This window comes from Mastigoproctus giganteus, chromosome 1 (assembly GCF_048544385.1).
Source record: "Mastigoproctus giganteus isolate SK-2022 chromosome 1, ASM4854438v1, whole genome shotgun sequence".
Lineage (NCBI taxonomy): Eukaryota > Metazoa > Arthropoda > Arachnida > Uropygi > Thelyphonidae > Mastigoproctus > Mastigoproctus giganteus.
Window position 1 is genome coordinate 76784917 of NC_143575.1, and position 21987 is coordinate 76806903.

General features: G+C 36.8%; 1 protein-coding gene across 8 annotated transcripts in view; it reads left to right on the forward strand.

Annotated features, from left to right (window-relative positions):
• The window catches only part of Mctp (multiple C2 domain and transmembrane region protein), a 690267-nt gene that overhangs the window by 384803 nt on the left and 283477 nt on the right, over positions 1-21987 (forward strand). For all 8 annotated transcript variants that reach the window (XM_090373448.1, XM_090373456.1, XM_090373439.1 and 5 more), the window contains one exon: positions 9483-9705. In XM_090373448.1, the coding sequence (XP_090229574.1) occupies positions 9483-9705 (223 nt within the window). The remainder of the gene's footprint in view (positions 1-9482; positions 9706-21987) is intronic.

A 21987-nucleotide genomic window follows, 5' to 3' on the forward strand; every position in this document is an offset into this window, starting at 1 on the left:
TTGCAAAACATTCCGAAGGAGTCTTAGCGTTGAATGAAGAAACTGAAAATAAACGAACTGTTCTTTTAGAAGAAAACAAAGACTCGTCTAGTTCAGATGTTGGAGATACACTCATGCGAGAGTATGATAGTGTAATAAAGAGATTAACTGAAGAGCCTTCAAAATATCCGAGTGAATTGGAAATCAGCAAAGAATTTAAAAATTTGGAGGCAACTAGCAGTAGAAGTGGAAAGCTGGAGAAAGTTTATAGAGCACTGGTGACCATTAAACCAACAAGTGTCCAATCTGAGAGAGTGTTTTCGATCACTGGTCTCTTTAACACAAAAATAAGGTCAAGTCTATCAGGAAAAATGCTTAATATACTGTGCTTTTTAAAGGATCATTTTCAGAAAAAAGCTGAGCAATAATTAGTTAAGTAATTTCCCCAAGCTGTTTTTTTTCGCATTATTTTTATTTATTTATTATTATTATTATTATAGGGCTTATTTTTTTGTTTACTATGCAAGAAGATAGTTTTTATTCAAAGGATTTGAATACAATTTGTAATTTTGTATAATCTCAAGCTGGTTACTTTTTTTGGAACATTTAAATTTTTTTTACTATAAGAGGTGATAGATTTTGTTTAAAAGATTTGATTACGATTTTTACAATCTACCCAAGATAAAATAAATACCTGTGTTATAAGCTTTTAATTATTTTCCCTAAGTCTGAGAAAATCGGTTTTAAAACCGGTTTTAAGAGTAAACTTCGGTTAAACTCGGTTTTGAAATTTCTTGGTTTTATGCAAGCCCTAGTAGTCACCAACAATAACTACTTCTCGTGGGACCGGAGCAATTCTGCCTTGGGGACTGCTGCTGTGTTGCCTGTTGCATAGAGTGAGCTATGGCATTGTGTTAGGCAGTTGAGAGTTTGATGGGGCCCCTCATTAATTTCTTCGAGGGCATCTACCCTACACCTGAAACTCTCATAGACGCCCATCAGAATGATGAGTTGGCACCTAATTATTTGCGTTATGACAGCTATGAACCCGTTTTACACAAAAAATCAATTTTAATAGCCCAGTTCAACAATGCTTTCAAGTATTCATCTATAGAGGATGATTGTAAATAGGAAATGGAATCACTTTAGCACAGATTCTCCAACTGCAGTTACGTGAAATGACTCGTACACAGTGCCCTAAATACTGCTGAAAGAAATAGTAAAGAAAAACCAAAATGAGAATTGATGAAAAAACAATGGATAAGCTTCCCATATGTTGAAATATACCAACAACCTTTTAAGAAAATTTTCAAAGATTCTGGATTAAACTTTGCCTTTGGCAGCTCCTTAAAAATACCTTAAAAAATAATGAAACAGATTTTAAACAGCAAACAGTTTATGCAATTCCTTGCACACCAGGCTGTGATTCTGTGTATATATATGCACAAGAACATCTTTACATATGAGAATCCAAAAGCAGTTTAAAAGTAGCTTCAAATAATAAAGAAAAAATAGATCGGATAGAAAAATTCTAGTTCCGAGTTGGTAGCTCACCACCTAAACACAGGACATTATGCATCCTTTGAAAAAACCATAATATTGGACAAACAAGACACACAATTTAAGTTAGAAATCAGTGTGACTCTAACAATAAGATAAACGATCATAGACCAATAATAATTTCTGAAGAGTGGGATCTATAAACAAATGTTCTTTATGTTCAAAATTAATAATAAAACAGAACTCCCACCCTATGCTTGTTAATGTGGATAATGGTGACTAGTTGTCACGCACCCAGATTTCTGAGTGGAAACTGTCATATCCTTCCTCCAAAAAACCTTTAAGCTGTTCTAAGTTTTCAATTTCCCAAGCTAATAGTGAAATGCGACGGAGTGAGAATTTTCCTTCTATCCTCTTCCTTTCACCTACTTAACCCCCCCCTCCCGGTGCTTTTGAAATACTACAATGGAACATACATGGGCCATATAAATATTGTCTTCGACACGTGTTTGCTTCCCCTTTGAAGATGGTATAAGCAAAAAGCCCCTAACAAGCTTCGGGTATTTATCTCCTTTATACTTCCAATTATTTGCCTGTCAAAGCTTGCTTTCATTCCTTTGTCCTGTTACAAGGTTCATCTATCTTTAGGCAGGTATTTCAATACTATTTCGATGTATTCTAATTATACCCTATCTGGATGCAGTTTTTCTTGAAAAATCCCAGGTAAGAGAATTCCTGACTTAATTTCTGAAATATATATAATACCCTCAACTCTATGTATAATGCTGTACTTAGACAATAATGTTTCACTCTAACATGATTGATTAATTGCAGAAATCCTCGCACAACACTACTCGGTTTTGCTGTAACGTGGTTAGAGAATTGCAGCAAGCTTCGCATACGCAGTATTTTTGAGATTTTGTGTGGGGAAAACCCTGCTATTATGTTTAATGTAATTTTTCAACATTTCCATTTTTTTGTAAATCCCTGCTGTTGACTCACTAGTTGTTATGCAAAAAAATGATTGGGAAATACCAGTATTTTATTTTGTTGGGAAATCCCCATATTAGCTTCTGTGCTATTGCACTTTGTGTCTGTTTGAGATCATAAAAAAGTGACTTTGAACCATGCAGTTCGTGACTTTGATTGTTTATAAATTTTTCCGGGTATGTATTACTAAACTTTGTTTTTAAGAAGCTCATTGGAATAATTACTTGTACAAAATTAAATTCCAGCCCTAAATTATGCCTAAGGAAAGTAAAAAAGCACCACTCAAAAGAAACTTTATTTCTCTAGAATCAAAGATACAAATTTTGGATATTTTTAAAAAAGGGGAAAGGTAACATACATTGCAAAGTTTTAATTTAAATGAAGCAACAATCCAGACCATAAAAAAAAAAAATGAACAGAAAATTAGAATTGATGTTGCTGCAGCATGTTTCATTTCTACAAATATGACTGTTCGTTCCCAAGTGCCAATAATTGAGAAAATGGAAAAAAACAGTCAGTATTTGGATTGATAATAGCAGTAAAAAACGGATCCCATTAGATGGCTATGTAATTAAACAAAAGGCACTAAAAATTTATAACCATTTAAAAGAAAATGGATAATCTTCCGCTAACCCGGAGTTTGTTGCAAGTAAAGATTGGTTTGAGTGATTTTAAAAACCGCTTCTCATTACATAATATAATAATTCAAGGGGAAAGTGCATCGGCTGATAATGAAGCTGCCAAGATGTATTCAGAGTAATTTCAAAAAATTACTGAAGAGCATGGATACACACCACATAGTTTTCAGTACCGATGAGACAGGTTTTTGGGAAAAAAAATGCCCAACTGAACATTTTTTCAGAAAAGAGAAAACTGCACCAGATTTTAAGGCATCAAAAGATTGTAATGTTACTTATGTGCAGTAATGCATCAGGAGATTACATGATAAAACCTATGCTAGTTTATAGATCCTCTAATCATAGTGCAATGAAAGGTGTAAATAAAAACACATTACTGGTATATTGAAAAGCAAATAAAAAAAAAAAAGCTTGGGTAACTGATGATTTATTTAAAGAATAGTTTGTAAATTGTTTTGTGTCAGCTGTGAGAAAACTATTTAAAGTGGAAAAATCTAGATTTCAGTTTTATTACTATTGGAGAATGCACCCAGTCATCCAAAAGATTTTAGTCATCCAAACATTACCTAATACAACTTTAATTCAGCCATTGGATCAAGGCATTATCTATCTTTAAATCTCATTACATCAGAAAATTGTTACAATGGATTTTGGAAAAAATTGATTCCGAATCTATTGAAGTGTTGGAGGTATGAAAACAATTTTTCAATTGTGGACTGTATTGGAATCATAGCTTTATTGCTCAAAGAAGTAAAACTGGCAACATTTAAATGTGCTGGAAAAATGTATGGCCAGAGTCAGTTCATTCAGGAAATACGGTTGAACCAGTAGAAAACGGAATCGGGCCAATAGTACTTGCTAAGTCAGTAGGAGAGGAAGGATTTGATGATATGACTACCGAAGACCTTCACGAATTACTGGTAGAAAAAGAAGCTGCCAAAGTGGATTTAAATTCACTTACAGTAATTTTTTAAAAATTAAATCAACTTATGGGGGAATTAAATCATGGTGAAATAGCATCTAAGTTAAATCAAATTAATTCAGAGGATGATAGCACAGATAAATTCTGAAGTTCAAAATTTTACACTAAAAAGCGTACAGGAAAGCATAAACTTAGCCGAGCAATTAGAATCTTATTTTTTGAGTGCAGATCCTTCGACTGAAAGGAGTACAGAGTTCAAAAGGGGGCTTGAAACAGTCTTAGCTCCATACCATGAAATTTACAAAGATTTATCAAACAAAAGCAAACAAACCCAATTACTGATTTTTTTTTTTTTTTTTTTTTTTAAGAGCAGAATATACACGAAATGTAGATGCTGCAGAATGAAGTTCAGAAGGTGAAGATTTTCTGCAACAGAGAAAATGTTTCCCTTTCATTGTACTTAGCAGCGATGAACGTGCATTATCTGACATATATGTATCACAGTTTGTAAGACGTTTGGTCGGTTATTACTATTTTTAATAAAAATTAAGTTTCTGATAGTTATAAAAAATGGTGTATTTTTATTAGATTTTGGAACTTAACCCCCCTTTCTGTACTGGTTCTTAGTCCTGTATAACATAGTTTTGCACTACATGAGATTTTATTGGAACCTACCTACTGTGTTATACGAGGGTTACCTGTATTTCTAAAATATATTTCTTATTCTATATATTGTATTTAATATTTTATTGTTATTTGATTTAAAATAAAACTATTGATTTAAAAATTCAACTCAAAATGAGAACACAGATCCTCTACAAGAGAAAATCACAGTAAGTTGCAATTGTCCGATTTTACGAATATTAGCGGGTCTTGATTACACCAGTTGTTTGTCCAACATATCATAGTATCAAGTTTTGGGACAATAGGATTCCCACGATGATTTTTATATGGCATCTGTATCACCTGATAATTTCTATGCATCCCATACATATTTCTTTTCTGTAACGGTTCTCGTCAGTTCATTGACATTCACTTAGGTCTATGCTTTGAACTGTATCTCTTAGTTGGTATAAAAAGCCTATTAGCTTCTACAATAACATCCTTTAATGCTTCCCATTTAGAATTTGCTGTTAGTAACATTATCACTTGGTGCCACTATAGAGAATTTAAAAACTCTGAGACCCCTGTAGTCACCTTTACAAAAGCAATAGCCCTTTCCCTTGCTTTTGATAGTACAGTCAGTCCTCATATAACACGATAGTTGTGTTCCTAGAAACCCTTTTGCAATGCAAAATCGTGTAATATAAACAACAGGCCCTATGGAAAAAATAGGGTTAGGTGCCGACCGCCCAAGATTGGACACACATTTTTAACCAAAACATTACCAAACACAATAAATAATCGTAATAAAACACTTAGTTGAAAAATGTAAAATTAATAATTTAATCATTTAAATTTACTTTCTTACTTTAAAAGTAAATGAAGACAGCTTGAGGGGAAAGGGGTAGAAGCAGCGTAATTATGGGGAAAGTGGTGGCAGGTTGTCATCATTATTGGAACTGGTAGGTGGAGGAGATGCCGATGAGGACTTTGGACGAAATGTGGTAACGCCAGAACTAGAGGGCTGCAGCTCATTTTCTGTCTCTTTCTTGGGTGTTTTCATAAAAAAGACATCTAGTTTCTGTTGTTTCGCAATCTTCCTCCTTTCACAAAAGCAGCTGCTTATATGGCTCCAAAGCAGACCGAATTGTACGAAGTGCTCTTCTGCTTCTTTCTGCATTATAATCGTTATCTTCTAGCCATTGCATACTTTTTCTCAAATGAATTTAAAACTGAAGATAACTCTGAAGTAGAAAGCGGTTTTATGGTGCCGTTCAGGCATTCAACTTCTTCTTTCTCATCTTCCACCTGCCCTCCAGCAACAAGTTGTTGCAGTTCTTCAGTTGAAAGTTCTTCTAAATCATCTTCCTACAATTCCTCAAAGCCAACCTGCTTTGCGAGGGCAACACAATGTGCTTTTAATTTAGGAAGCTCATTTACAGGATCAAAGCCTTTAAAATCACAAATAAAATCTGGTAAAAGAGGCCGCCAAACACCATGTAAGCATTCTTTTTCACTTCGTTCCAAGCCTCCACAATTATGTAAATTGCATTCTTAATGTTGAATCGCTTCCAGAAGTCTTTAACTGTTGGTGCATTTTCGCCCTCTGTTTCTGCTATCAGCATCTTAAATGTCCATCTTGTGTAATAGTGCTTAAAAACAGCAATTACTCCTTGGTCAAGTGGCTAGATAAGAGATGTTGTGTTAGGCGGTAAAAACAGGATTTTGATGTTTGGTGACAGTTCAGCAAGAGTTGGAGGGTGACTTGGTGCATTGTCCAAAATAATTAAAATCTTAAAATCCAAATTTTTCTTTTTGCAGTAGCTTCAAAACACATCCTCAAACACATGTAGTAGAAGTTCAGTGAAGATCTGCCCTGTCATCCACCCTCTTCTGCTGTTCCTAAAGTAAACACCCAGGGTAGTCCTTGTGATCCCTTTTAACGCTCGTGAATTGGCTGCATGATAAAAAAAAAAAATAAAAAAATAACAGGCTTCAGTTTCAAGTCGCCACTTGTATTTGCTCCTAACATAACGGTAAACCTATCCTTAGCAGCCTTGAAGCCTGGAGCTCGTGCTTCCTCTCTTCAGATATATGTTTGTGATGGCATTTTTTTCCAATACAGTCCGGTTTCATCAAAGTTGAAAATTTGGTCCAGTGTATAGCCATCTTCGTCAATTAGTTTTTTTAGTATCGGCGGAAATGCCTTTGCTGCTGCTTCATCTGCACTCGCAGCTTCACCTGATAATTTCACATTATGGAAAGCGTGACGTTTCCTGAAATTGTTGAACCAGCCACTACTGGCAGTAAAGAGAGGCACTTCTTGAGGGTTTTCAGCTTTATTTCTGAGGTCTTCAAATATTGCCAATGCCTTTGCTTTTATCGTAAGCAAACATGTTCCTGATCTCTTCTTTGTTTGATTTTCTATCCAAACAGATAAAAGACGTTCCAGTTCTTTGTGTCTTGATCTAACTGATTTTGTTACACTTTGTGTTGTTCCTGCTATGAAAGTTGCTTTTATTTTTTCTGCATTCTTTCTAATTGTTCTCAGTGTTCCCTCATTTAGGCCTGTAGCATGCACAATATCGCATGTTCTTTCATTCCGGTCAAAAAACGTTTCACAATTTCATATTTTTCTTCTATTGATATTGCTTTTCTTTTTCTCTCTGAAGTATTTTCACCAGAACGCTTCCTTTTCACACTTTTTTCAAATATTTTACTCATTTTTTTGAGAATAGAGCACAATCATAAAATGAACAAAAATGAAGAGGCAAGCTTGATATATATAAACGCACAGCGAACAAGTAGCAACTGAATAAACGATGCAACGCTCATGTACAAACTGAATAAACAATGCAGTAAAGGCGAAAACACACTATTCTCACATATTACATGCTTATGTTTTACTAAAGCACATTTCTGGAGATCACTACCATAAAACAGTAAAAACAATTTGCAGTTTCGGGTTTATTTGGTGGTTCCTGCTAGTGGAGTCCGTTATAAACGGGTAGTAAAAGTCAATCTAATTACATTTGCTATGATACTGACACAGTAGCTGAAATTCTGTTGATTTTTATGTTAGTATGTTAAATGTGTTTCCCCTTCCACGAAATCATAAAAACAAAATTTCAGAATCTTCTCTTCATTCCTACTGTGTTGTGTTCAGTTGTGGTGATTCCGCCGTCTTCGACTACCATTTCTTGTAAACACAAAGGCGAATCGTGAATAAGCAAATTATGTTTGTGTTATATGCGACATTGTTCCCCTATTTATAAATCGTGTGTGATCGAATTCGTGTAATGCAAACACATGTTATATGAGGACAGACTGTATTTACATTTCTAAGTAAATCCCACATCAATATGTTTCCGATGTTATGTTCCAAACAACAAATTCTTAAACTCTTGAGACATTTCTAGTGTTATTTCCTATGTGAATGATTGACAATAATTGTGTTTCTGAAGCAAATAGATGCTGCGCCTAAGTACTTCTGGAAGGAAGATCATCAAATTTTTGTAAACGACACACATTGTTGACTGCTTACATAGATTTTGACACCAGAAATGGCTCGAGAGCTTAAGAATTATTGTTTGGAACTTAACATAGTGGGGCCCCTATTTATCCCCTCTTTGAGACCATAATCCCTGGACGTGATGAACTGTTCCACCTGACATGCTCCTGGGCCATTTTCAGACTCCATGGAGAAATATGGAGAATAATTCCTATGCTCCTCGTGTAACGTGTACTGAGAGCTGTGACCTTGCTTATTTAAGGATGTACCTTGGTTGTAATGCTGACAAAGGAGATGGTCACCTTTGAAAACTGTAGTATGGTTTTTTTGTATCACTTTGAAAACTGTAGTATTGTTTTTTGTATCACTTTGAAAACTGTAGTATGGTTTTTTGTATCACTTTTAACTCTGTACTATTCATATGTTGTTAATTCTATCTGTTCATTATTTTTATTGCAAACTCCATGGTTTTAATAGTGCCTTCTATTTTTATATTTAATATACAGTTTTATCATGTGTTTATTTAAATTTTTATTTTATTAAAGTCTGTCATATTGCAGTCATTACGTGTATAAATGCATTTATTGCAGTTATTACGAGTGATTAGTTTTGGATGTTTGATTATTATTTGAAGGAAAAGTATCATCTACCAGACTATCATAGGATGCCATATAACAAACCAATCAGTTTGTGATATTGCAGCAAAACTCTGACACCTGTGAGGAGGATCTATATACCACTCAGACAAGTGGTATATACATCTCATCGGGTCTCAGGTCAGTCAGGAGTTAGGGGTCATAGAAATTGATTAGTACAAAGACCATACTTAGGGAGCAGGAGTGGCTCATCCATATAGGCAAACTAGCTGGTTGCCTAGGATGCCAGTGGGGCATATAAGAATACCTAGCATGCTGCATAAGAAAGCATTGTTTGCCAAGAGCACAGCACACAAAATGCTGTGCTATAAGACTCTGCACAGTTTGAATTGTCTTTTGTGCAGTCCATCACAATTAGTCCTTGGAATGTTGGTAAGCTGTATTTGGAGTGATGAATCATGTTACACAATTTTCTGAGCTGATTGTGTGGAATCTCTGCATTGCTGTTTTACAATATGATATCATTTATGACATCATGAGCCGACCAGGCTAGCCAGGTAGGTAAAGTGCTTGCCTGGCAACCCAAAGGTCTCGGGTTCGATTCCCGCCTCTGGCTTGGATTACAGTAAAATGCAAAAACCTTTGGGAGGTGCATTATGGCCATAGAAGCTGATGCGCCAACAACTAACAAGGGGGGGAAAAATGACATCATGAAACTATATATCATTGATTTTTGCTTTTAGGAACCAGTGATCCTTATGTAAAATTCAAAATGGGAGGGAAACAGCTATATAAAAGTCGTACTGTACCAAAGACACTGGATCCGTTTTGGGATGAATACTTCACTCTGCCAATTGAAGATGTCTTCCAGCCATTGTATCTGCGTGTTTATGACTATGATTTTGCTTTGCAAGATGACTACATGGGATCTGCTGAAATAGACTTAACACGCCTCACTTTAAATAAGTAAGTTTGTCTTTTTATTTTTTTTTTGTTTTATTTTTATTTTATTTTTTAATTTTTAGATTAAAGTAATTTGTTTACTGTTAGCAGAATTATGCCAGTTTGATTAGTAATGGCTCAATGCGAATATAAAATTAACAAGTGTATGAGAATAGTGAAATTATAGTAATCTGTGGGGGGGTGGAAATGGAGGATGATTGTTTATATATTTTTAGTTATTGTTTTATTTATTTATTTCCTTATTGTTCCCTATTATGTGTTTGTCCACTTTATTCCTATTTCCCCCACTTACGCATCTGACTTTACTTCCTAGGAGAATTCCAGATTCAAGGGAACTTCTCAATTAATTATAATTCCCTTCGGAAAGGCCACCCTGGCATGCTCATCCCCCACCGTGCGACTTTTCCCTTAAGAAATGGGTAAAGTCTGAGACCTCATCATCTGTCTACCAGCAGCTCTACTCTACACACCAAGCTGAGCACTCAGACTTCCTCCTGCCCGTTTACACAGACTGCTCGAAGTCTGAATCGTGCGTAGGATCTGCTGCTGTCTTTCCGGACACTATAATATCTCAGCAGATTCCTCCTGAATCCAGCATATACACTGCAGAGCTGTATGCTATAGAGCTAGCCTTGGATCACATTCAAACTTGTCAATTCCAAAGGTCAATAATATATTCTGACTCTTTGAGTGTATTACAGGCTTTATTATCTCTGAGACACAATTCTCATCCAGTTCTTTGTCGGGTTCAGCAGAAGATACATTGTCTTCATGAATACAAGTTTGATATCCGCTTCTGCTGGATTCCTAGCCACATTGGGATAAAAGGAAATGATTTGGCTGACGCTGCAGCCAAATCAGCAACACCCACTCATAATCGTTGCCTTTCAGTTCCCTATACAGACTACAGGCAAATAATACGCAACAAGATATATTCCCAATGGCAAGAACTATGGCACAGACAGAGAACAAATAAATTATATCAAATAAAGCCTGTAATAGAAACATGGCAGTCTAGTCTGCGCAGGAATCGGAGCGAGGAAGTTGTTCTTGCTCGACTCCGCATAGGACACAGTCATTTGACACATTCTTTTCTGCTGAGGGCGGATGACCCTCCTATGTGCGAGTCTTGCGACACCGTTTTAACTCTAAAGCATATTTTAATAGATTGCATTCATTTTACCCATGTTCGCAATATACATTTTACCGCTTTTACTCATCCGACTGAGCCTTATACACTCAGTCAGATTTTATCAGACAACGACCACGTCGGCAGTTTTTAAATTTTTACAAGCTATTAATATATACACACATATATAAATAACAATTTGACGAGGTAACCTTTTTAAAGGTTACCAGAATTTATCTTTGATGATATTTTAATCGTTTCCTGGTGCAGTATAACCTTGGTTGTTTTTGCGCCAATAAAACAAAAATCAAATCAAATCAAACCTTCGGAAAGGCTGAGTGTTCAGGAATGTCAAAAGCACATATTAATAATCACTGGTTCCAAAGTTTATTTACATATATACAACATAATATACAATTGAATAAAAAAACATGTAACCTTCGGAAAGGCTGAGTGTTCAGGAATGTCAAAAGCACATATTAATAATCACTGGTTCCAAAGTTTATTTACATATATACAACATAATATACAATTGAATAAAAAAACATGTAATATGTATACAAGGTTAAGTCAAGGATACTTTGCATATATTATTCTGATATTAACAATCAATATGCTATTTTCATCATTATACTCTGTGTTCTCACCATTCTGTTAGAATACACTGAAGACCAATCTTAATTTTCCTAAAGTCTCTATTTGTTATTAGTCTTTCAGTTGGACCAACAATTCTTCATTAATACAAACACTATATTCAATTACCTATCCTTAAAACATTCAAAGATTCTCACTATAAACTTTATTATCCTTCTAACATATTATAATCATTTGAACAACAATTTAGTATATTACTTATCTTTCGTTTCTCTTGCATTTTACAATAACTTTTTTTTTTTACATAATAACTCTGTTAGTATATATATAATTTACTTAAGAGATAATTTATCTATCAAGTTACTTCTAGTGCTATCTCTGTTTTTCATTAATTAATCACTATACTGTTTCACCAACAGTCCTTGTTAACCTACAGTACTTACCATTATCTTTTTCCTTTGGTTTGCTCTCCGGGGCGGTTTCAAACTTCCATTTTTGGCTCACTGAGGATCCCCTTCATCTGCTACACCTGAATTTGCTACAGGTAGTTTTTAGGAACTCTTTGCTGCATGGGACTGGCGTTCTTTCTCCACCTTAATCGCGCTACTTCTATTTTTTCCATTCGTTGCTTCCTTCCTTCTCCTCGAGCTACTTATTTTGCATTTTCGCTCCTTTCTCTTGAGCTACTGATTCTGCGGATTTTGCTCCCTTTCTCTCCACCTTCTTAAAACCTATCACAAGGAAAACTCATAGGGCATCTCACACTAACCCCTTCTCCACTCCACTTTATTAAAGCTTATCACAAGGAAAAACTCATAGGGTGTTACCCTCGTTTTTCCGCTCCACCTATTAAGAACTTTTTAAGAAGAAAACTTCTCAGGGCGCTACCCTTCTCTTTTCCCACCACGTCCAAGCACTCCACTGTTAACTGACACATAATTCCTACCACAACAGAACCCTCAACTGTCTATGTTACTAACTCATTTTACTTATCTCGACAAAAATCTCGACTGCTGTGTCCGCTGACTATTTAGTTTTCCCTAGCACCAACAAAACTCAACTTAGAATCCCACTAACCCATTTTCATAAAAACCCACATAAACTCAACTGTGGTTTCTCTTTCTGTTCGCCCCTGTTCACTCACTTTTTGTTCATCTCAATTTCTGTACTGCCTACATATGTCAAATGCGCCCTAGTTTTCAGTTTAACCAATCTTACTCATTTTATCAACTTTCCCTCTCTTCTTATTCACTAATTTTTATCTTTCTCACGCTGATTCCTTGTTGCTTGATCTAACTTCTTATTTTAAGAAATTTGTAAAATTTCTCAGGCTGTCAGTACCTTTGAAGTCAGCCGCTTATAGTTATACTGTAGCAGACTAATTTCCCACGATCTAAAAACTTGCCATCACTGCCAGCCAGACAGACTTAAATCTAATTCCCAGCATTTGTTCCGTTTTTACCACCTTATTATCCTCTTGAGGTGTCACCGATTAAAGAAATGTCCTGACAACACATGGTCCACCGCGCTATTGTTTACCAGAGTTAACACCTTCTACTAATAACAGTTGCAACCAGTTTCCATTGTTTTGGATGCTCCTGTGCGCTGGGAACCGAAGTACACCCCTTCCTTGCCATTAGCCTTTGTCAAGCTTAACGCTGACCTTCATAAACGTTGTTTAATTTAATCCTTGCCAGTGATCTTAGTAATATTCTTAACTTGTAATGTTCCGCCCCCCCCATATTACTTTATTATAAGTTTTACTTTAAATAAATCTCCCTCTTCCACAAAATATTATATTTGTAAGGTTTTTTATATCTTACAAATCTTATAATACTGTGATAAATCTGACTAAAAAATGAATAGCAAATGCCTAGAAAACGGTACTCACCTTGTATAAATCTGCAATAAATTTTTTGGTAGATGGTGGCTAAATTTAGGTTAGAAGAGGCATTAAAAGGAACTAAGGCAGGGAATGGGGTGAAAATAATTTTAATGCTTCTTCCAACCTAAATTTAGCTGCCATCTACCAAAAAATTATTGCAGATTTATACAAGGTGAGTACCGTTTTCTAAGCATTTGCTATTCATTTTTTAGTCAAGTGTATGAGACAAACTGTAGGCAGTTGAGTCCTCCTTTTGAAATTATTTTGTAAATTGCTGGAATTCATAAATGCTTTAAATTATTCTGTCTTTACATTTGAAGTAATTACCATACTAACTTGGACAGAACAACATCCACCTGTTTTTGTCACCATAATAAGCCTATTTACACAGCCTACTTGAACTTTTCAGAGCATAAATGAGGAGCTGGTGAAGTAACCATGGAAACGTAAAATCACTGTTGAATCTAAACTTTTTTGCACCTGACGGAAGAGAGTGGATTTATTGTTGAGAAGTAATTAGTAATAATGAAGTTCTAACTTGACATTTTATCCTTGGAGAAAATTTTGCACCCAGCGATTCAAGAACAGATCCTTGGAGGACTTCACTTCTGATGTTACACCAATCTGTAGAACATCACCCAATCACAACACACTGCCTTCTGCCTTGCAGTCATCCTGCAATCCATATGAGAATCTTTCTCATATGGATTGATAATTCCAATGTGTTCCAGCTTGTACAGTAACTTGTCATGAGCAACTGTGTCAAATGCCTTGCTAAAATAGAAATACACCAAATAAAATCTCAATGAATTGTTCTATGCATTCAGTTCACAAGTAGGCATCTCTGTGGGCAGGAGCAGCAGTGCATAGCACACGCTTCTTGATTAGACCGGGGTTCGAGCCAGTGACCAAACACGGAGGATGTGGAAAGGGCAGGAAATGACCACTGCATACCGGAGAAATATGGCAGTTGCTAATGCTCCTAAAAACCAAATAACAAACAGTTCCCGTGTAGCTGTGTCAAAATAGCTTATCAGTTTAGTTAAACATGATCTACCCTTTAAAAACTACGTTGTGTGTCCTTCAGAATGCCATTTCTTTCTAAATGCCCCTAGATTGCACTCTATTATTGTCTCCAAGATTTTTCCTATCACTGTAGTCAGACTAACTGGTCTGTAGTTACAGACTTAACTCTTAACTGCCTTTATGTATTGGTGACACATGGGCATTTCTTCAATTTAAAGGAATCTCTTCTGAGTCCAATGATGCCCTCATAATTAACCTCAGTAGTTAGTGCACTCTATGCCACATCCTGCAAAATTAGTGGGTATATGTAATCAGATCCAGGAGCCTGACTTTCCTTTAGGCTTAAAGTTTTTCTAATAAATCTTCTGAAATTTCAGTATCACTAATTTCGTGCTTTCCAGCTTCACTTGCACAGCCTCTGTTCACTCTGAAGGGTCTTTCATCAGTAAAGATCGATGCAAAGTACTTATTCATCAGCTGGGTTATCTAAGCCATTCCCACACCCAGTACACAAGGAAATGATCTGATTCATTTTCTTCTCTTTTGTATTTACATTGATAAAAAGCTCCTTGTCCCCCATTGTTTGCTCTCTTAGCCAGCGCTTTCTCATACTCAGCCTTCACCACCCTAACCTTTTCTTTGATTACTATTACAGATAAACATGTACTTTTTAGTACTTTTCGTCGCTTTATAACTTTCCCATGTCCCATTTTTTGCTTTGTTAGACTTGCTAGCTCAGCACTGATCTGTCTTGGCATCTTTCTCTTGGATATTTTCTAAATGGTATATATGTGTTAGTGGTTTCTGTGATTATTGCTTTAAAGGCATTGCATAATTCTAATATATTCACCTTCCCTCTACAATCCACTCAATTCATGTAGATGCCATGTAGCATTTTAAACTGTCATAGTCACCTTCTCTGAAATTAAAACTTCTGCTTTTACCGTTAACTACTGAAACATCTTTCTTAATCTTCCAACTAACAACTGTGTGGTCTGATGATTGGCAACTAATGACTACCAACTAAGATCACTACCATCTTCCAACTAATGATAGGTGCTTCTATAGCCAAGGTGGCCAGGAGTAGCAGTGCGTAGCACATGCTTCTTGAATAGACCAGGGTTCGAGCCCGTGACTACCAAATACGGAGGATGCGGAAAGGTCAGGGAATGACCACTGCATATCCCCGGAGCAATATGGCCTTAGTTGCTAATGCTCCTAAAAACCAAACAACAACCACCAACTAATGACTGTCAATGTTTTCTACTGCAAGCTCTGTGATGTCATCTGATTTGTGTATAATGATGAGGTCTATAATATTTTAACCCTAGTATATTCTTTAACATGCTGGTACAAATAATAATTTATTTAATTTTTTTCCCCTCCCTGGTGAGTTTCTCCCCCACTTTTTTTAATCAATTAGGGGAAAATTGAAATCATCCATAATAAGACATTCATGCTTGCCTACCCATTCTATCTGCACATAGACTAAGTTGTACTGTTCAGTTTTCTTGTCTGTAAATTAATCCCACCTTCATTATATGTTTGTTTCCGTCTAACTCATGCTGCAGAGATTCAATGATGGCAGATGTAACTTCTGACTCAGCAAAAGCTCATTTCACACTCATGCTTCTTTTGAAAAGAAGCATGATCCCACTATCCCCTCAATCTTCCATATACTCCCTAAATACATATTACATACTATACTGAAACTCATTGTCCTTAATTTCTGGGTGACCAAATTTTTGATAGTCTTTGTCTGTAATAGTTGTCCTAACTAGGAGTTCAAATTCACCCATTGTATTGACAATGTTCTAATTACTGTAGACACAGTCAAGACTAATTTTTCTTCTATAATTTACCACCCTGACACACTCCTTGAAGTTATTGAGGCTCTTTTTCCTAGCCTTCTCTTCCCACTCATTTGAAATGTTGCCACTCTCAGAACTTTGCAGTACTACACTCAGGGTAGTGGAAAATGAAAAAGACCTGGGGGTAATTGTGCAGTCAGATATGAAGTTCCCTAAGCAGTACAGACATGGGGGTTTTGTCAATGATATATAGGAATCCTTCTGGCAAAGATAAGGAGGGATAAAAAAAAATTGTATAGTCAATGGTTAGGCTGCATCTGGTGTGCTGCATATACAGGTTTGAAGACCTCATTTTAGGAATGATGTAGAACTGCTGGAATGGATGCAAAGAAGGGGCAACAAGATTGAAGGAAACGAAAGTGTGGTATTAACAAGAAAGGCTTCAGTCCTGGAAATTAGTGTCCTGGAAACTAGGCACCTGCAAGCAGATGCATGCCATCCACGTGTGCAATGAATGTGATGCACACATGTGCCAGCTGCTAATGTGCCATAAACTCTAAAACAAACAAGCAGGCGCCAGGAGGCTATAGGTAAAATTCGTTGAATTTTAGAATGTTTTCTGATGTTTTTAATTAATGGGGCGCCGTATAAATTTTTGCACACAGGCGCTGCACACTCCTGGCGGGCACCTAATGCCTGCAAGGCAATGATTGAGGCATTTAAGGCTTTGAATGGTGTTAGTTAATCCATTAGAGACAACCTGAAAAATGTCTGCTTTCTTCGACTACATGTGCCTACAGTCAAAAACAATGGCAAGTGATGTTAGAAAGAAGCAACCTTATGCAGCATCAGCAAAAAAAAAAAAAAAAAAAAACCTCCATAGTTCCCATGTCACCTTTCCATTGCTTCTAAAAGTTTCACATTGTTATAAGGCAGCTGCCCATTGCCTTGTACAATGAGAGATCACCTCCTTATCCTTGCAGGTAAAATTTCTGTATATCGCTGACAAAACCCTATGAGCTGTCCTAGCAGCCTGTCTGCACTGTTTACAGAACTTCATGTGTGACTGGATGACCCCCCCCCCCCCCGTGTCTTTCATTTTCCACAATCTAGAGTGTGATACCACACAGTTATGTTATTCAGGGATTACTATTACCCATATGCAATTACCCTTGCATTTGTCAATGTAAAACTTCAATTTTCACTTCTTATCTCATCTGCCTAATTTTTACAGATTCTGTGGTATTATTGTACCCTGATTACTTTCATTAACCACCCTGTCAACCTTATCTGGAAACTTAGACATCAAGCCTGATATGCCTTCATTTTCATTAATAATCAATGGTCTCAGCACTTAACCCTTGGGAACTTCACTAATAACAAAAGGCGAAGATCAGTGCCCATTAATAACCACTTTGCTTTCTCCCACTCAACCTTCACTTTATCAGTAGCAGTAACTTGCAGCTAATGCCACACTGGTCCAATTTGTATGACAGCCTTTTATATGGAACAGTATTAAAAGCTTTTCTGAAACCTGAGTATATGATGTCAGAATTACTTTTTTGCAACCAGTTCCCTTATTACTGGTCCCGAGTGCCAAGCGAGTGATCATAGCGATATTTCCAAAGTGATTTGAAAGCATTTTTTCTCTAAGCGACAGATTGTAGAGATTGTTAAAACCCTCTTTATTTATAAAATTATTTAATTTTGGCTTTTTCTAAATAAAGAACTAAGCTTCTTATCAAGAAAGGAAAGACACCTTTCTTTTATATTTATATATATATAACCAATTTCTCTAACACACTAACCACTAATCTCTTATCGCTTGGTCACTGGTGGCACCGCTCCTGCCTCCACGTGGCGGGGCTGGTAGTCTGAGTATTAATCTAATACTCAGGGCGAAAAGGAGCAAACATGGATCCATTAATATCACCGACTGTAGAGCCTACGTGCTCGCATGAACTTGAGTCATCTCAAGCAAAAAGAATCAAAAAAGATGATTCTTCACATGACCTACCTGCTTTTTTAATTGTACACTCGTTATCAACGAAACCTCTTAGTAGCTTATCACCACTTCTTGTGCAGAAAAGCATAGAGGCTGTAGCAGGTACTCCCAAAATTGTCAAACACCTTCGCTCAGGAGATCTTCTTATAGAGACATCCAATACCAGTCATTCTAGACAACTCCTGAAGCAAACGACCTTCGGAGGCCTTCCCATTTCGGTAACACCGCACAGAACTTTAAACACCTTTAATGCTAATGCTAACCTCAAAGGGAGTCATCTCGGAATGGGACCTTCTTAATGTTTCTGAGGAAGAAATTGCCGAAGAACTTAAAGCACAACGTGTTGTTGGTGCTAAGAGAATTATGACCAAACAAGATGGTGTCCTTACGCCCACAAGAAATGTTATCCTTACCTTCAGCAGTCCGAATCTCCCAGAATCAGTAAAAGCTGGCTACCTTTCCTGTAAGATCCGACCCTATATACCAAATCCACTTAGATGCTTTAAATGCCAGAAGTATGGTCATTCTCAAACAGCATGCCAAGGTAAGACAATCTGTCCCCTGTGTGGCTCATCAGACCATTCCCAAACTGAATGCACAACAGCAACGCCAAAGTGTCCCAATTGCCAGGGTACTCACCCCGCATATTCTAGAACTTGCGAATTATGGAAAATGGGAAAGAAAATAATGAAGTACAAGGTAGAGAAAAATGTATCTTACCAAGAGGCACGTAAACAGATATTAAATGTGATGCCTGCCAAAACATATTCCAATGCAGTCAAAAACACTAAAGAATTTTCTACACAGACTTATTACTATTCCTCCTAAATTATCTCTTATTCAATGGGCTAGATCCATCCTTGCAGATGATGAGACACTGACAGCAACAAAGACAAAGAGTCCATCAAATTTTACTAATACAAAACCATCCAAGCCACAACAAGACGTTCCCAACTCAGGCACATTATTGAAGGAGAAAGATTCTCATCGTGCACAAAATAAACCAACTGAACAAACTATGGAAATCGATGAGAAGTTAAATGAAGATCCTGTTCTCATGCTTCATGCTGATGATGAGATGGATATTACTCGCCCAGTCTTTTCAAAACGAGAGAAATATAAACAGGATCGAGGGAAAAACAAACGATCAGACCAATCCACCTAACCTAAACCCAAGTAATGCAGAAAATTATTCAATGGAATTGTAGAGGACTAAGAAGCAATCTTGACGAATTAAAGTACTTAATGCACCAGCATGATCCTGCATGTATTTGTCTACAGGAAACTTATTTATCATCAAATTATACCCCATACTTCTCACGGTATACACTATATAGACGTGACAGATGTTCTGATTCTCCAGCAAGAGGAGGAGTAGCAATATTAGTTCGTAGTAATGTACCATCGAAACCCGTTCAGCTTTCCACTAATCTAGAAGCAGTAGCCGTTCGTATTGTTCTTGGGATTAATCTCACTCTTGTCTCCATTTATATTCCACCAAACGCTTCATGTTCCATTGCAGAATTTGACAATTTACTTAATCAACTGCCCCAACCTGTATGCTTTCTAGGTGATCTAAATGCTCATCATCCTTTGTGGGGGTTCCCCGAACATAGATCGTAGAGGGAGGATGATCGAAACTGTACTTGATAACCATCACTTAACACTACTGAATACCGGTGTGCATACTTATATCCACTTGCCTACAGGTTCTAGCTCTGCTCTGGATCTGTCCATATGTTCCTCGTCCATTTATCCTAGCTTTGATTGGACAGTATTAACTGACCTTCACAACAGCAATCACTTTCCTATAATTTGCAAAATACAGACTGATACAAACTATACATCTAACCAAAAAATTACGTGGAATTTTCACCGAGCTAACTGGGAAAAGTTTTCGAAAACTGTGCAATTTGATAACCATTTGATTCTTACTGCATCTATTAATAATGCCACTAGACATATAGTAGAGCAACTACTTGGAGCTGCTACCAGCGCAATACCGAAAGTTAACCTTACAAAACAAAGGTATAATAATTGGTGGACAAGGGACTGCTATCTTGTCAAAAGGAAACAAAACAAAGCTTGGAACACTTTTCGCTGAAATGCTACAATGGAGAACCTTATAAATTATAAACGGCTGAAAGCTGAATCACGCCGAATTCGTAGAAAAGCCAAACAGGATGCGTGGATTCGATTCAGTTCTACCATCTGCAGAAACACTGACCCCAGAATAATTTGGAGAAAGATCCGTATCCTCAGTGGAAAGTGTCAACAAACCAAAGCCCCAATCTTGACCTGGAAAGGAATAGATATTTCTTCTCCAACTGATATTGCAGAGGCTTTAGCGAAAACATTTGCAGTCACTTCATCTCAATCTTATGAAGGCTCATTTAGACGCAAAAAAATGTCCATGGAAAAATATAAAATTAACTTTGTTACAAAACAACCTCATTCTTATAACCTTCCGTTCACTATGAATGAACTCAACGAAGCTCTCCAGAATTCTAGAAATAGTTCTGCTGGACCAGATGGCATTTTCTATATAATGCTTTGCCACCTCAACTCAAACTCAAAATCTATACTACTAAAATTTTACAATAGAATCTTTGAGGAGAATGTTTACCCTGATACATGGCATCAGTCAGTTGTGGTAGCCGTAGCGAAAGCCGGGAAAGATGCTTCCTCTCCCAATAGTTATCGTCCTATATCTTTGACCAGCTGTTTAGGAAAGATAATAGAAAAGATGGTACACAAGAGACTTGTCTGGATTGTTGGAGATCAAGATGCTATATCATGCCATCAATTTGGTTTCCGCCGTAACAGGTGTACAACTGATGTCCACATCAAGGTTGAAGCTCACATTCAAAATGCTTTTCTTAAAAAACAGCACATGGTAATGATAACTTTCGACATTACCAAAGCATTCGATACAACCTGGAGATATGGAATCCTTCAAGACTTATACAAACTTGGACTGAGAGATAACCTGCCTAGATTCATTCAGAATTTTCTTCACCTCAGGACCTTTCAAGTAAGATTCCAAAATGAGCTGTCCAAAATTCACACACAAGAAGGAGTACCTCAGGGATCGATTTTAAGTGCCACACTCTTTGCATTACGTACCAGTAGCATTATAAGAGACATCCCATCCACGGTAGAAGTTTATATGTATGCAGATCTTGCTATTTCCTGTCAATCATCGAACATGACTACCATTGAAAGACAACTACAGATAGCAATAAACAAAATTGAAACTTGGACAGAAAGCAACGGCTATCAATTAACTGAGGGGAAAACAGCAGCAATGCAATTCTGTAAATTACGATCGCTTCATCCGGAACCTGTATTAAAACTGAAAGGCAGAGAAATACCGATGACAGACTCCATAAGATTATTGGGTCTGAATTTAGACACCAAATTAAATTTTCATAAACATGTGACCTATCTATGAACTACGTGCCTCCAGAAACTAAACATCCTTCGTGCAGTATCCTCAACATCTTGGGGTGCTGACAGACAGTCATTGCTGAATTTGTATCGTGCTCTAATCCGGTCACGATTAGACTATGGAGCCATAGTATATGCATCAGCTAAAAAAAAGCATCTTACGGTCTGTGAACACCATTCAACACAGTGCCCTTCGATCAGCACTAGGCACCTAGAGAACCTCGCCTGTACAAAGCTTGTATATAGAAGCTCACGACCCTCTGCTTTATCTTAGAAGACAACGCCTACTCTGCCAATACGCTGCCAAAATAAGAAGCTTTCCAACTCACCCCTGTTGTGTATACCTCAACCAACCTTTAGGGCCAACACTTTATGAATCCAAGCC